Below are 14,267 nucleotides of genomic sequence, written 5' to 3'. Positions count from 1 at the left end.
AAGGAGCTTATTTTGCACTGTGATGTACTTTTTCCTTTTAAAATATATTTTTGATTTTTACTGCTGAGTAGTACTCTAATATGTATATATTCCATACTTTCTTCATCCATTCTTCCATCGAAGGGCATCTAGGTTGTTACCAGATTCTGACTATTACAAACAATGCTGCTATGAACATAGTAGAGCATATACTTTTGTTGTATGATAAGGCCTCTCTTGGGTATATTCCCAAGAGTGGTATTGCTGGGTCCAGGGGTAGGTAGATCCCGAATTTCCTGAGAAACCGCCACACTGCTTTCCAAAGTGGTTGCACAAGTTTGCATTCCCACCAGCAATGGATGAGTGTACCCCTTTCTCCACAACCTCTCCAACAAAGGCTATCATTGGTGTTTTTTATTTTAGCCATTCTGACAGGTGTAAGATGGGATCTTAAAGTTGTCTTGATTTGCATTTCCCTGATCGCTAAGGAAGTTGAGCATGACCTTAAGTGTCTTTTGGCCATTTGAACTTCTTCTGTTGAGAGTTCTCTGTTCAGCTCAGTGACCATTTTATTATTGGGTTGATTAGCCTTTTACGGTCTAGTTTCTTGAATTTTGCATGCAAATGGATGGAAATACAAAACACTATCCTGAGTGAAATAAGCCAGACCCAAAAAGAGGAACATGGGATGTACTCACTCATATTTGGTTTCTAGCCATAAATGACATTGAGCCTATAATTCGTGATCCTAGAGAAGCTAAATAAGGAGAACCCAAAGAAAAACATATAGGCATCCTCCTGAATATTAATCTTCATCAGGCGATGAAAGGAGACAGAGACAGAGACCCACATTGGAGCACCGAACAGAAATCTCAAGGTCCAAATCAGGAGCAGAAGGAGAGAGAACACGAGCAAGGAACTCAGGACCGCGATGGGTGCACCCATACACTGAGACAATGGGGATGTTCTATTGGGAACTCACCAAGGCCAGCTGGCCTGGGATAAAACCGGATTTGCTGAACATTGAGGACAATTAGGACTACTGAGAACTCAAGAACAATGGCAATGGGTTTTTGATCATACCGCACGTACTGGCTTTGTGGGAGCCTAGGCAGTTTGGATGCTCAACTTACTAGACCTGGATGGAGGTGGGTGGTCCTTGGACTTCCCACAGGTTAGGGAACCCTAATTGCTCTTTGGGCTGATGAGGGAGGGGGACTTGATCGGGGGAGGGGGAGGGAAATGGGAGGCGGCGGCGGGGAAGAGACAGAAATCTTTAATAAATAAATAAATAAATTAAAAAAGAATAAAAAGAAGCTAAATAGAAAAAAATTATATTTTTGAGACAATTACATCCCCGCCTTTCTTTTCCTATTTCCAAATGTTCCCCTGTACTGTCCCTGTTCTTTTCAAATTCATGTCCTCCATATTTTTAATTGTTATTATGTCTCTGTGTGTATGTCTACGTGCATATTCCTAAGTATATAAATATTTCCTAATTACTTTATATCCAGTAATTCAGTATTATTGATGAATAAACAAATATCCTTACACTTAGGTGCCTGTTAATAAACATTTTACTCAAATGATTAGTAGGTAATTCACAGAAAAAAAATAAAAGTTTTATTTCATTGCTGACAAATATAGTCTGTCCATGTTCACTGTAACTGAAAAATGGGGTTTAAAATAAGGAATAATAATAACCTTTAATAGCAGGTAGTTGGTAGTTCTCAGTCTTTGTGTTAAAACCCCACTTCCTTTCCAACATCTTGAATTCATTATAAAGAAAGAGGCAAGTGCAGGAGATGAAAATATATTTTAAGTGTTGCTTTCCAAATATCTCACCTAGGTAAACTCTAATGATAATAATGCTTCATTAAAAGAAAAATGATAATAAATCTACATTCACATATTCGAGAGTGGGAAGAGGGGAGAATGAAATGGGGAGAGATTTTCAAATAATATCTCTAACTCCTGTCACCTTAATATAACCCTGCCCGAAAAAAAAAAAAAGTAGAGGGCCCCCACCCAAATACTAACAAGGCCTGATTCTGCTTAGCTCCTGAGATCAGGCAAGACTGAGTGCATTCAGAGAGACAGAACATGAGTTGCAAGGGTAGTGAGGTAGAGAGGACCTGGGAGAAACTGCAGGTAGAAAAAGAATATGATCCATACATTGCATGTAAATGTTTTTCAACTTCTGCTAGTAAAATAGGTGTAGCTAATCCAAACAAATCTTGCTTCTGAAAAAGAACTAAAAATCTGTACAAAGTGCTGTTTGACAGCACTGAATTGTTAACAAAACTGTTGAGAGCCACATGTAAAACAAGAAGCTGGAAGCTTAGGATGGTCATGTCTAAAATTAAAGCTAACTTTCCTTTAAGGCTATTTGCTAGTTGTTGAAATCTGGTTTCTCTTCCCGTGATAATTACTGACCAAAGCAACTTAGGGAGAAAGGGCTTACTTTAGCCTACAGTATATAAAGTCCACCATCTATCAAAGTCAGGACAAGAGCTGAAGATAGGAACCTGGATACAAGACCTGAAGCAGAACTCATAGATGGACACTGCTTATTGGCTTACTCACTACTTCTGTTCAGTCAGATTTCTTAAACAACCTACCATGGTCTGGGTCCTCCTCCATCAATAAGAAAGCATTGGCATATCCATAGGTCAATCTGATAGAGGCTGTTTCTCAGTAATGGGTTCCTCTTCCAAGGTATATCAAGTTGGTAACCAAAAGAGACATTTTAGCATTGCCAGAGGAAGTGACAAAAAAGCTCAGCACACTGGGAGTACTTGAGAGTGAGAGGTAACAAAGCTTCAGGATGCCAGGTCACTAGAAAAATTCTCCACAATGGACTACATCCATGTAAAAATACAGAACGACCAAAGATTTGATAAAGCACTGTGTGCAGTGGTATAAACCAACACTCAGGATGCAGAGGCAGGAGGATTTCAAGTTTGAGGCTAGCTTTGGCTTCAAGTTGCAGGCCAGTATGAATTATATAGTCAAGACTTTGTATAAGAAACAAATTCCTGGGGCTGGAGAGATGGCCGCTCTTCCAGAAGACCAGGGTTCAATTCCCAGCAACCACATGGCAGCTCACACTGTCTGTAACTCCAGTTCCAGGGTATCCAACACCTTCCCTCAGACACACATGCAAGCAAAACATCAATGTATATAAAATAAGAATAAATTAAAGAAAAAAGACAATTAAGTTCTTTATATTCAAAAAAAAAGGGAAAGAAACAAATTCCCCTTAAAACCCCAAATAATAACAAAAACCTTGGCCAACTCAACAAACACCCAAAGATATATAATAAAAGATGCAGTAATGCTATAGCAATCCAAGTAGTAACAAATTCTAAAGGCACGTGTTACTGTTCTGGTTTACAGAAAGATTAAACATGAACTTTAGTTAATAAGTACTAGGTACAGATATTGTATCCTTTATCTTAAACACCAGAGCCAACAATTCAAAAGACATATATTCTCAGTTTCAGTTTTGAGGCATCTGGGATTTTAAGTATCTACATAAGAAACTTATACTTTTGGGGACTCAAAATTTTCAAAGTACATATACTGAAAAAATTATTTTTGTTTTCTAATATAGTAAATCAGTTTCTAGGAAAGCACAGATGCAAATACACACAGCTATGGTTAGTATATAAAATGTCTCACACAGGCACATGGGTTAAACCAGCAGTAGGTGCCGTTTTGGGAGGTTTTAGAAACTTTTGGAGGTTGGACATCACAGGAAGAGGTGAGGGCATAAATTACAAGGTTATACCTGGCCCTCACCCCTCCACTATTCTCTGCTCCCTGCCTGCCAACTCCTCCACAATGTGCTCCTGCTCATAGCATGGTATGCCCACGTGACCATGGACTCAATCTTTTGCAAAATCTTTGATCAAATTAAAACCTTTCTCAGGTATCTGGTTAGAACAATGCAAATTCTGAGTAACACACATAGGCATAATCTCTAATGCACTATTCAACAGAATACTGATTAAATCACTGCAAATTTATTTTGTAGGCTCTCAAAGGTTTAAATGAGGTAAATTTCTGATGTAGGTATATTTAAAATGTTTACAGAAAACTCAGGAACCAAGAAAATTTGCAGACCAAAATGTAATGTGCTAGCATTCATGTGGAACCTAACAGCTAGGCGTACCCAATAAAAACACATTTGAGTAACAAACCCAGAGAGCTCAAGGGAAGGCAGGATGTGCAAATGAGAGAGAGCATATAAAGATGACCAAATTGGTAACATCGGTTATCTCAACGACCGGGCATTCTGCTTGTTTTAGCAATTCTACATTGCTAAAAAGTGTCATTTTAAATCAAGATTTTAGGCTAGTTTTGTAATGAAACTATCTTAGGCACAATTTGTTAGAAAAACGAGAGAAAACTAATATGTCAAAAGAAAAATACTAAATTCTATAGTATTGATTTTAAGGTTAGATTATAGAATATAATATTTATTATAAGCTTTGGTCTTTAGTTGAAGTTAAATTTAAATAAGAATGAGAATTAAATGAGACTGCTAGTTATTCAGAACATCAGTATACACATGCTTGTAGGGCCTGGAAGATTCTTGTTAATTAAAATTACTTAGAAGCTAGTTTCTTTGATAGTGGTCATCAAATAACTAAATCTACTGAAAAGAAATCAACTGTTCTGTAGCTAGGAATATAACCAGTCTCTTCAGAAATAATGCTACCACTAACTAAGTAAAATAAAAAGTACTTACAACAAGGAATAGACTGAATGGGTCCAAGCTGTGGGAAGGTCATAAGTAGGGAAATCCCTGGAAGATTACTTTGGTTTGAATGTTCTGTGGTTTGGTCAGCCCAAACCACCACCTTCTTCCTCTCAACCAAACGCTCAATATCTTCAAAGTCAGAATCACAAGCAGCCTTTGACAGATCAGTTTCTTTCGTCATGCAATACTTTTTCCTTAAGGTTGGAAGTAAAGCATTCAATACTCTACAAAGAGAAGATGACAAGAAAAAAGAAAGAAACAGAATGTTGTAAAGACACTATTACTGTTCTTTTGCACAACAGGCAAATTCTCTAGTGAAGCCTGAACCAGTATAGGTGAGGTCAAACTGTCCTTTCCTAAGACTATCTCTGTCCCTCTTTCCCTTAGTACCCAGGTAAACATCAATATTAAAATCTTTTCATAATTCACATTTGCTTTGTAAAAAATGTGATTTCACCCAAAAAGCTCAACATATACTTAATACATTCAGTATAAAGAGAATCCTGGATGGGAATCAGGAAAACAAGGCTCCATTAGTAGTCTCAGTAGCATCTGTGTGACCCTGAGGGATATACCTGGCTTGAATACTGCCATTTTACAAGTCCTCAAGTTCTCTCTGCCACTTTTTTGATCACGACTCACCTCCAGGCTTCTGGATAAGCATTGCATCAATATCAAACTTATGGGCATTGTGGTGTAGGGAATACACAATGCAGTCTAGCAACTACACAGAAGATAGAAAGTGAACAAGTCTGAGCAGCGAGTGTTGGAAAGGGACAGCAGGACAGTCTTACATCCCTGTACTTTTGGCAACTGTATTGTGCAGAGTAAAATTCCTAGGTTTGAAAGTGCTATGAAAGCTTTGCTTTTGATGTTAGGAATATTTCATAATTTGCAGATTGGAAATGACAAGTGTTTCACTATATTTAAAATGTGTGTTTAAGCAACAGACATTACTGGGATTGCCTACTTTCCTTTGGAAAGTCGGACATTTTTATCTGTCACATAAATCACCCCAATAAAACCCCGAGGCACTGACAGAACCCAATTTCCAATATGATGTGATGTCATAGCTTTTTGCTGAAATTAAGCATATACTGTGTCTCACTATACAAGATTCTTCCTTTCTGAAGTTAGAATCTCACTATTACCACACAGACGAGGGGGGTTGCAAATTTACAGGAATCCTGCTTCTGCCTCTGCATGCTAGAGTTAAAGGCAAATGCCACCATGTCTGGCACGTAACAAGATTCTTGAAATTTTATTTGTCTAATCTCTTCCGAACTATCCTATGCACCTTTCCATTTTGCTGGTTTTATTTTGTACTGTTTGCTAAACTAACTCATAGCTTTGAGCATAACTATATAAATCTTATGAACACTAGTAAATAATTAAACCTGGGAAACGTTTTAAGAACTCAAGTAACATGTTACATTTATATAATTGATGGAGGAAGGTCATTGGCTAATAAAGGAACTGCCTTGGCCCATGTTATTGGTTAGGACATAGGTAGGTGGAGTAAACAGAACAGAATGCCGGGAGGAAGAGGAAGTGAGGTCAGACAGCTCTCCTCTCGGGAGCAGACACCATGCTCCCCACTCCAGGGAAGATGCACGCATGAAGCTCCGACCCAGGATGGACATAGGCTAGAATCTTCCCGGTAAGACCGGTGCTATACAGATGATAAGAAATGGGCTAGTCCAGGTGCGAGAGTTAGCCTGGAAGAGGCTGGGTAGAAATGAGCCAAGCAGTGTTTAAATGAATACAGTGTCCGTGTAATTATTTCGGGGCATAAGCTAGCCGAGCAGGCGGCTGGGGTGTTGGGGACGCAGCCCCGCCGCTCTTATTACTACATATAATAATTTATTTTTATGAATGAGAAATCTAAGGCTTAGCAATGCTACATAGTTTCTACAAGGGTCTATTGCTAAAATAAGCAGAATTCAAGACTGAGTCAAAAAACTTATTCACGTTTTACAATGTCACAATGCTTTGGAGATGATTTGGTTCACTAGTTGTTAAAATCAGTTGGAATCAATTTTATCTCATTATTTCATTATTAAGGTAAAGCTTATTAAGGCATCTCAATCTGTGTATGATATAAGAGCACAGTGGGGTTAAAATAAACGACTGTGTCTCTGAAAGCCTAAGCTCCCACATGCCACTTGATACCAAGTGACAGTGATTAGCTATGATGACTGTGGACCCCCACTGATAAAATATTGTTTTTCTTCATCTTGAAAATAGCTTACTTTAAATCAAAAGCATAGGAAAATTAACCCCAGGTAACTTGAGAATACCTGTGGAACGCAATTGGGATTTTTGAATGAAAGCCCATAGAGACATGGCCTCTCATTTTTATATAACCTCACAGAATGCCTACCTAACAAACTGTAACTGATTTATAACCTCAAAGAATGCCTACCTAACAAACTGTAACTGATTTATAAAAGATGACAAGAGATTCATCACACTTTTAAGGAAAATCATAGTTAAATTGATAACAAAATTCTATTAGTGAGTTATACAGTGACTATAAGCACACATAAAAACGGAAACACTCTGGCCATTTTCACAGAATTATATTTTCCAGTTAACAAACAAGGGCACTATTTTATTCTCTGCAGTGTTTTAAAATTTTTCATTGTACAGTTCTTTTGCTTGCATAGTTAGGTTTACTCCCAAGCATTTATTTATTTACTATTTAATGTTATTGTGAATGGGACTGTTTCCCTGATTGCCTGGTTCAGTAAATTTGCCACTGGAGTTACAGGAAGGTTGCGGTATCACTGTGTTCATTTTGCACCTCACTATTTGCAAAGCATTGGGCAGTTGTAAGAGGTTTTAGTGAAGCCATTAAGTTCTCTTAAATATAGAATCGTATCATCTTCAAGTAGGGAAACTTTGACTTATTTTTAATCACCCCCACTCCAGTGTCAACCCCCCTCTCCAGACAAGGGTTTTCTGTGAAACAATCCTGCTGTCTTGGAACTCACTATGTAGACCAGGCTTGCCTTGAACTTAGAGATTTGCCCGCCTCTGCCTCCCAAGTGCTGGGATTAAAGTTGTACACCACCACCACCTGGCACTCCATCCTGTTTTAATGTCCTAGCTAAGGTTTCAAGCACTGTAATTAGTGTAAGTGAAAAGATTGGGCTCCCTTATCTTATTTCTAATCTTAGCGAGAATTATGTGACCTTTCTTCCATTTAGTCCAATGCTGGCTACAGGTCTGTGAAATATAGCCTTTATTGTGCTGAGGTGTGCTCTATGCATCTTTAGACTCTTTGGATTTATGCTATGAAAGGACATAGGATTTTGTCAAAGGCCTTTTCTGTGTCTCTGAAGATAATCCTGTGGTTCCTGTCCATTTTTATGATGTATTGTATTTATTGATTTATATATATGCAGAAATCCTGAATCTCTGAAATGAAGCTAACTTGATCATGATGAATAATCTATCTGATGTGATTTTTAAGTTCAGTATGTCAGTATTACATAAAGAAATTTTGCATCTGTGTTCATCATAATAGTGTGTAACATGTGTGTGCTTTTCTGGGTTTTGTTATCAGGGTAATACAGTTGGAAGCTTTCCTTCCTTTTCCATATATGGAACATTTTGCATTGCATTGGTATTAGTTCTTTGAAGCTCTGATAGGATCTGTAGTAAAACCACTTGGTCCTGGGAGATTTTTATTTGAGAGACTTTTTAGTGCTGATTCACTGCTATTGCTGTTTGAATTATTTGTTTTATTTTTGCTTCATTTTGGAAGCTCATATGTAAGCAGAAAATACTCTTTCTTTTTTTATTTACTGGAATGTAAATGTTGGAGAATGCTATTAACGTTGTAGAGAAAGGTATCAGTGGTTTTATCAGCTGTGAACCCATTAGGACAAAAACCAAAGCAAAACTCCATCAATTTTGTGGACAAGATGTGGCGCAACTTGTGCAAAAGTAGAAGGTGGGGTGGGACGGGGCATGGGGAGAGGAGGGATGGGGATGGAAAATAAATGAAAAACTATTATTAAAAAAAGGGTAAGCAACTGACTAGATTTGAAGCACAATCCATGGGACTGAATTCATGCTTGTGACTGAAGCCTGGTTAATACCTATGCCAGGGGAAGTCAAAGGCCAAGTGGGTAACTCAGTACTGTTGAATAAACTGATTACATCTAACTGTTTAAAAATTTCTATGTTTATACCCATGAAAAAAAAAGAAAGAAAAAAAGCGCTACTATTAACCTTAATCAGAGAAGTCTCTGCTTTGAACAATAATGAATCTGGAGACTCCTAGCCAGCAAAAATGCTGAGGAAAAGTGATGGCTGAGGGCTCAGCAGTAAAAAGAGGCATTTACACCACCCTTTCCAAGGCTCAGCAATCATGAAAGAAGAGCCTGAAAGCATCTCAGAGCTGGAAGATAGGGTGAGTGCTGCAAATACCATCCTCTAGATTTGGTGCAGCCACAGCAACCATGAATGTAAAACAGCGGTGACCAACATTAGGCACACACAAGACAGGCCCTGTCAAAAATCAATTGAGGAAGGGAGAAGGGCTCAAGGTGCCCTATAGGCTACTGGTGAATTACTGATGAAAACACAGAAGCTGGGAAAGGGGGAACCACTGTCTTCAGTTGTATAACCATTCCCGAGCCCAGGAGACTTCAATGGATAGCTGCAAACTAATAATCATATAGGTGGGTCTGGTTAAACTTGCTTGGTCACCAAACCAAACCAAATAAAAGAGAAAAACAAACAAATAACAACACACACACACCAAAAACAAAACAAAAAGAAAGAAAACAGAAAAAGACAGGAAGGTAAAAAGGTGAGTCATAGGGAAGAAGGGAGAGAAGACAGCACTGAGATGGGAGAAGATGCACGTGTGAAACTGGTAAAGAAAATTATTTAAATAATAAAGATTATAAAATAATTGAGATACCTGATGCTCCTTAAAAGCTAGTAATGGTAATAAGATCTGAGTACATGGATTTTTTCTGTGGCTGCATGTCTCATGTGACTACAGAAGGATGGGCTGGCAAACAGTATATGTTTCCTGGTCCAGACTCGGCTACTGGGCACTGGATATGGGACCCAGGCTTCAACTGAAGACTAGGATGAGGGATGAGTGCAGAAGGTAGATGATTGAGAAGGCACCCCCCCCCCCAATTATTTTGGAACTACCAATAACCAAAAATTATCTAATCTAATTGGTGTTAATAGCAGTTTTAATTTTTTTAGCACAAAATCCAAAATCTTAGAAAAGAAAATTCATTGAAAAACTACAAAGTACTATAAATAATTAGTTATTAGGAAAGAACCACATCCTTCACATTCTCTCAATGTTTCTGCCTGTGTGCTTTTTGATGCTGACCAACAATTCAAATTAATGAATCCCTTTTCAGATAAATTTCGATTTCCTGTAGCATTAAGATTGGTAGACTGTCCAATGCCATGTACTTACGCCTCAGTCTGACTGTGCTGCCGCTCTTGGAGACAAGCTAGAGCCTTCATGTATTCCATTTGTGTTTTTAGGTCTCTAGTCTGGAGCCGAAAGTGGTGACAATGAAGATCTTTACTGAGTATCTATGAAAAATAATGAAAAATGTATTGTAGATTTTTAAAGAATTAGTCTAATTTTAATGTAACTTATTTATGTGGACACCAAGTTTTTTAAAGTTGTAAAAAAACATGCTGAAAATTTTAGACAATAAGAAATCTTGTTGTCTAAATGAGTTTAGTTTGTGTCAACCTGAACATAAAACTAGATAGCCTAGAACTTAGCAACAAGGTAAGAGTTTAATATTCTTCTGAAAAATAAATGTTAGGCATCTCGAAAAAGGCATACTATGACAACAGCTTCTTTGTTGATCTAATTTGTTTACAATATGTGAAAAAACAGTTGTGCTAGAAGTCTTTACTTAAATGCTACTACTAAAAGAGGCATTCCTTGAGCACTACATTTAAAGATGGACAATCTCTATCTTCCAACACTGCGACAGTACTGACCAATAAGAATGCTATTTATTCACTGTGCAGTTGCATTTCTACTCGAAGGTAAGGTTCATCCGAGGATGGACAATGATTAGTTAGTTCCGTATACAGACCAGTGCTGAGTTGCATGCTGCACAATTCTCTCTCTCTCATCCCTTTTAGTCTTCTTAAAAGCTTCATCTTAGAATAAAAAAGTCTCTTGAATATCAGTTTTCCCAATGTTCTTCTGTTTAGGGTCAGGTGCCCTCTAATTTACCACTTACAATTTATTCTTTTTTTCTGAAATTTACTAAATTCTAAATACAAAAACGGATCAGCTCAGAGGATATGGAGAGATATGAAAGAAAAAAATACCCCAGCAGTTTTAGCATCTTTAATTGTGTAATGATATGTATTTCTGGGGACATTTGGATTGGTAAGCTACAATTTAATAAACAGAGCTATGCCTGGAGTTAAAGGAAAAAAAACTGGTATTCCATTTCAATTATTTTTCACACTCCTTTCTAGTCTACAGCTGAACATGGATTGTGTAAAGTACAGATTTAGATTTTGGGGGGGGGGGTCGGTTGGGGTTCTTTTTATAATTATCAAATTTATTATATTCAAGACTAAAAGGATACATAAAGAGTTAATGTTTTACTAGTGACAAAGAAATATAATCTCTTTACCATGCTTGTTACATATAAAATACGTTACATACCACTGTTTACTAGGAAATGTTACTTTGAGATTCAAGAAAATATACTGTAGGTTTGCCCAAAGGCGATCTGGTGGGGGCATTTTCTGAACTGAGGTTTTGTCTTTTAAAATGACTTTAGTTTGCATCAAGCTGACATAAAGCTAGCCAGCACAATTCATTTACATAATTCACCTTTATACTTCATGAAATATATCATGTATTTTGGATAAAGCCACTTTTTTATGGAACCAGGATATGTCTAGAGGATTGACCTATGAGTCATTTGATTTTTAGGGAAATGCTCAGTCTTGAAACAAATGTCAGCTCGAGCCAAATACATGGCCTTTATGGAGATCAGTTTACTTGACTAACGTGGAAGAGCTGAACTGATTCATCTTACTTGATCTCCTTATAGTTTTTCAGTTAGAACTTTAAGTAAGTGTGTAAACATGTTTTCCAAAGAATCCCAAATGCCTTCCCAATACAACAAACAACCAAACCATAAAACCCAGCTCCTCCTTAGCTCATCCTCTGCAACCACCCAATCCATCATAGATCCTGGGTAGATGGCCTTAGGAAAAGCAAGACTGTAATTTTAGTGTGTTCTTGTCTCAGTATACCAAGGATCACATCTGAAGAGAAGACCACAGTATAAGAAGTACAAGTCAGCTAACCACTGAAGTAGAGAGTACAATGGTAGGGCATAGTAAGCTTTAGAAAAACAGGGTGCCAGGTTGTGCCAGGTTTGGTCAGCCATCATAGCTTACAGTAGGGGCAGGACACTGAAGAGTGATACTATCGGCGTTAGTGCTCAAACTTTTAGTTTGGTTGGAGTAGATAAAAATCAGAAAGGCCAGGTGTTAGAATATGATAACAGGAGTGGAGGGGTGGTAGTCTGAATTACAACTGTGGTACTGCTGGATAAAGACATATGATTAAAAAGTACATAATGAAATACACACACACACACACAATGAAATCAGCACTCATTTCAAATTTAAAAGTAGTGTTTCCCATGAGTTGCAGGACCTTGGGTAAGTCCCTCCGTGAAGTCAGCTCACATTTTGTTTATACAAGAAGTAAGTGCTTATGCCTAGATAATTGTTTCAGCTGTGAAACATCTTACAAAAATAAAACAAGGAGCTAGGTGGTAGAACTAGAAAGTGTTACCTTTCTTGTGCTATTTATAATGAAATATATAAAGTACTAAAAAGTAATGGCTCACAGTCTGGTGTACAAAAATACTGCTAGAAATGTTGGGATAGGCAGACTGGGGGGTAGACACCAATAATATCAGACCTGGAGAGACAAAGGCAGGTGTATCTTTATGAATTCAGGGCCAGCCTGGGCCTAATACTGAGTTCCAAGCCAGCCAAGTCTACACAGATCTCTCAGCAAGCAAGAAACAAAAATTCTAGATTACCTGAAAGATTATATGGGAACGTATTAAAAAACTAAATTCACTACAAGAACTCAAATGATAATAACTTTATAAACATTACAACATTGAAAAAGGCAAGCAATATGCTACAAATACAAATACTTTAGCTAATTTTTAAATGAATATGTAAGTTTAAAACATAATTATTCACTTCCCAGCTTCTTAACTGGTGGGTGCACTTTCATACTGGGGCATGCACCTGAATATGGGTGCTGAGAATATAGAGCCACAGTAAAAGGTTTTGAACACACAAGGATCACAAGTTAATTCAATAGCAAACATGTAAGTAGGAGATGTGTTTTGGGCTGTGTACCCTTATACTGAATCACAACTTCACTGTAAAACTGGCCCTTAATACATAGCACTCTGCACTGGTTAATGTCAATGAAAGATGCCTGAAAACACACTTGCTCTAATTCAAGACTAGTGAATGCAAGAATTGTACTGTTTTACTGTACATAAAAGATTTCTATTCTACAGAAACACAATGGCTTACTTAGAGAAAATAAAGACTTGCTCCTCAGCAACTAAAGTATTAAATTTCTGTATTTTTTGATTTTACTATGCTATGTTTGATTTTTACCAGCCACTATTTGAGATGTTGATTGAGTTTCATAAAACATCAGTAAATGACTTTTGGCTTGCTGTGATCACAAAATAATTTCCAATCATTTCTAAAGTGGCCTTAAGTAAACCTCTGCCACATTGCACTTATCCATTATAAAAAGGTAACATTCTCGTTATTCCAGATAATTAAAACAAAACAAAACGATGAATTCTGAAAAGTTGCCCTATTAACATGACCATTTATTTCATCAGTACTCAAATTTGATTTTGTCTTTAAAAAATGATAAACACAGGCCGGGCGGTGGTGGCGCACACATTTAATCCCAGCACTCAGGAGGCAGAGGCAGGCGGATCTCTGTGAGTTCGAGGCCAGCCTGGTCTACAAGGGGACGGGCACCAAAGCTACAGAGAAACCCTGTCTCAAAAAACCAAAAAAAAAAAAAAAAAACCATAAAGATAAACACACAGAGACATACAGACACGTTCTCACTCACAAAAGAACTACTACTTTATAATAAGTTCCTTTATTTGTAATTTGTAAACTCTTGATCTGTAAATCTATTACATACTTATATATTCAGGATCGCAGAAAACTTTCTCAGGTGAAAAGAGGTTGTGAGTGGAAAAGTGTAACAGGCCTAGATGATGCAGCCTCAACCAGTTTAACACACTTGCTTAATTCTAACTTAAGAGTTACTTCATATAGGACATTTACTTAAAAAACACTTAAAAGTAAATTGACCCTTCTGAAAGCAAAAACCACAAACCAATGAGGTATTAGTGAATTAAGGACACAGTCATTAAAACAGAAAAGTGAATTAATTAAATCCCAGAGAAGCAGG

The 14,267-nt window shown here is 37.4% G+C and overlaps 1 protein-coding gene across 3 annotated transcripts in view; it reads right to left on the bottom strand.

The window, feature by feature from the left end:
- Positions 1-14,267, bottom strand: part of Kif18a (kinesin family member 18A) — a 64,869-nt gene that overhangs the window by 17,365 nt on the left and 33,237 nt on the right. For all 3 annotated transcript variants that reach the window (XM_075961674.1, XM_075961676.1, XM_075961675.1), the window contains exons 12-13: positions 10,209-10,330; positions 4,736-4,971 (exon numbers count right to left, since the gene is read on the bottom strand). In XM_075961674.1, coding sequence (XP_075817789.1) covers positions 4,736-4,971; positions 10,209-10,330 — 358 coding nt within the window. The remainder of the gene's footprint in view (positions 1-4,735; positions 4,972-10,208; positions 10,331-14,267) is intronic.

The sequence above is a fragment of the Microtus pennsylvanicus genome, chromosome 2, assembly GCF_037038515.1.
Source record: "Microtus pennsylvanicus isolate mMicPen1 chromosome 2, mMicPen1.hap1, whole genome shotgun sequence".
NCBI classification, from domain to species: Eukaryota; Metazoa; Chordata; class Mammalia; order Rodentia; family Cricetidae; genus Microtus; species Microtus pennsylvanicus.
The sequence above is the reverse complement of the archived record's forward strand: the minus strand, read 5'-3'. Positions and strand labels throughout refer to the sequence as shown.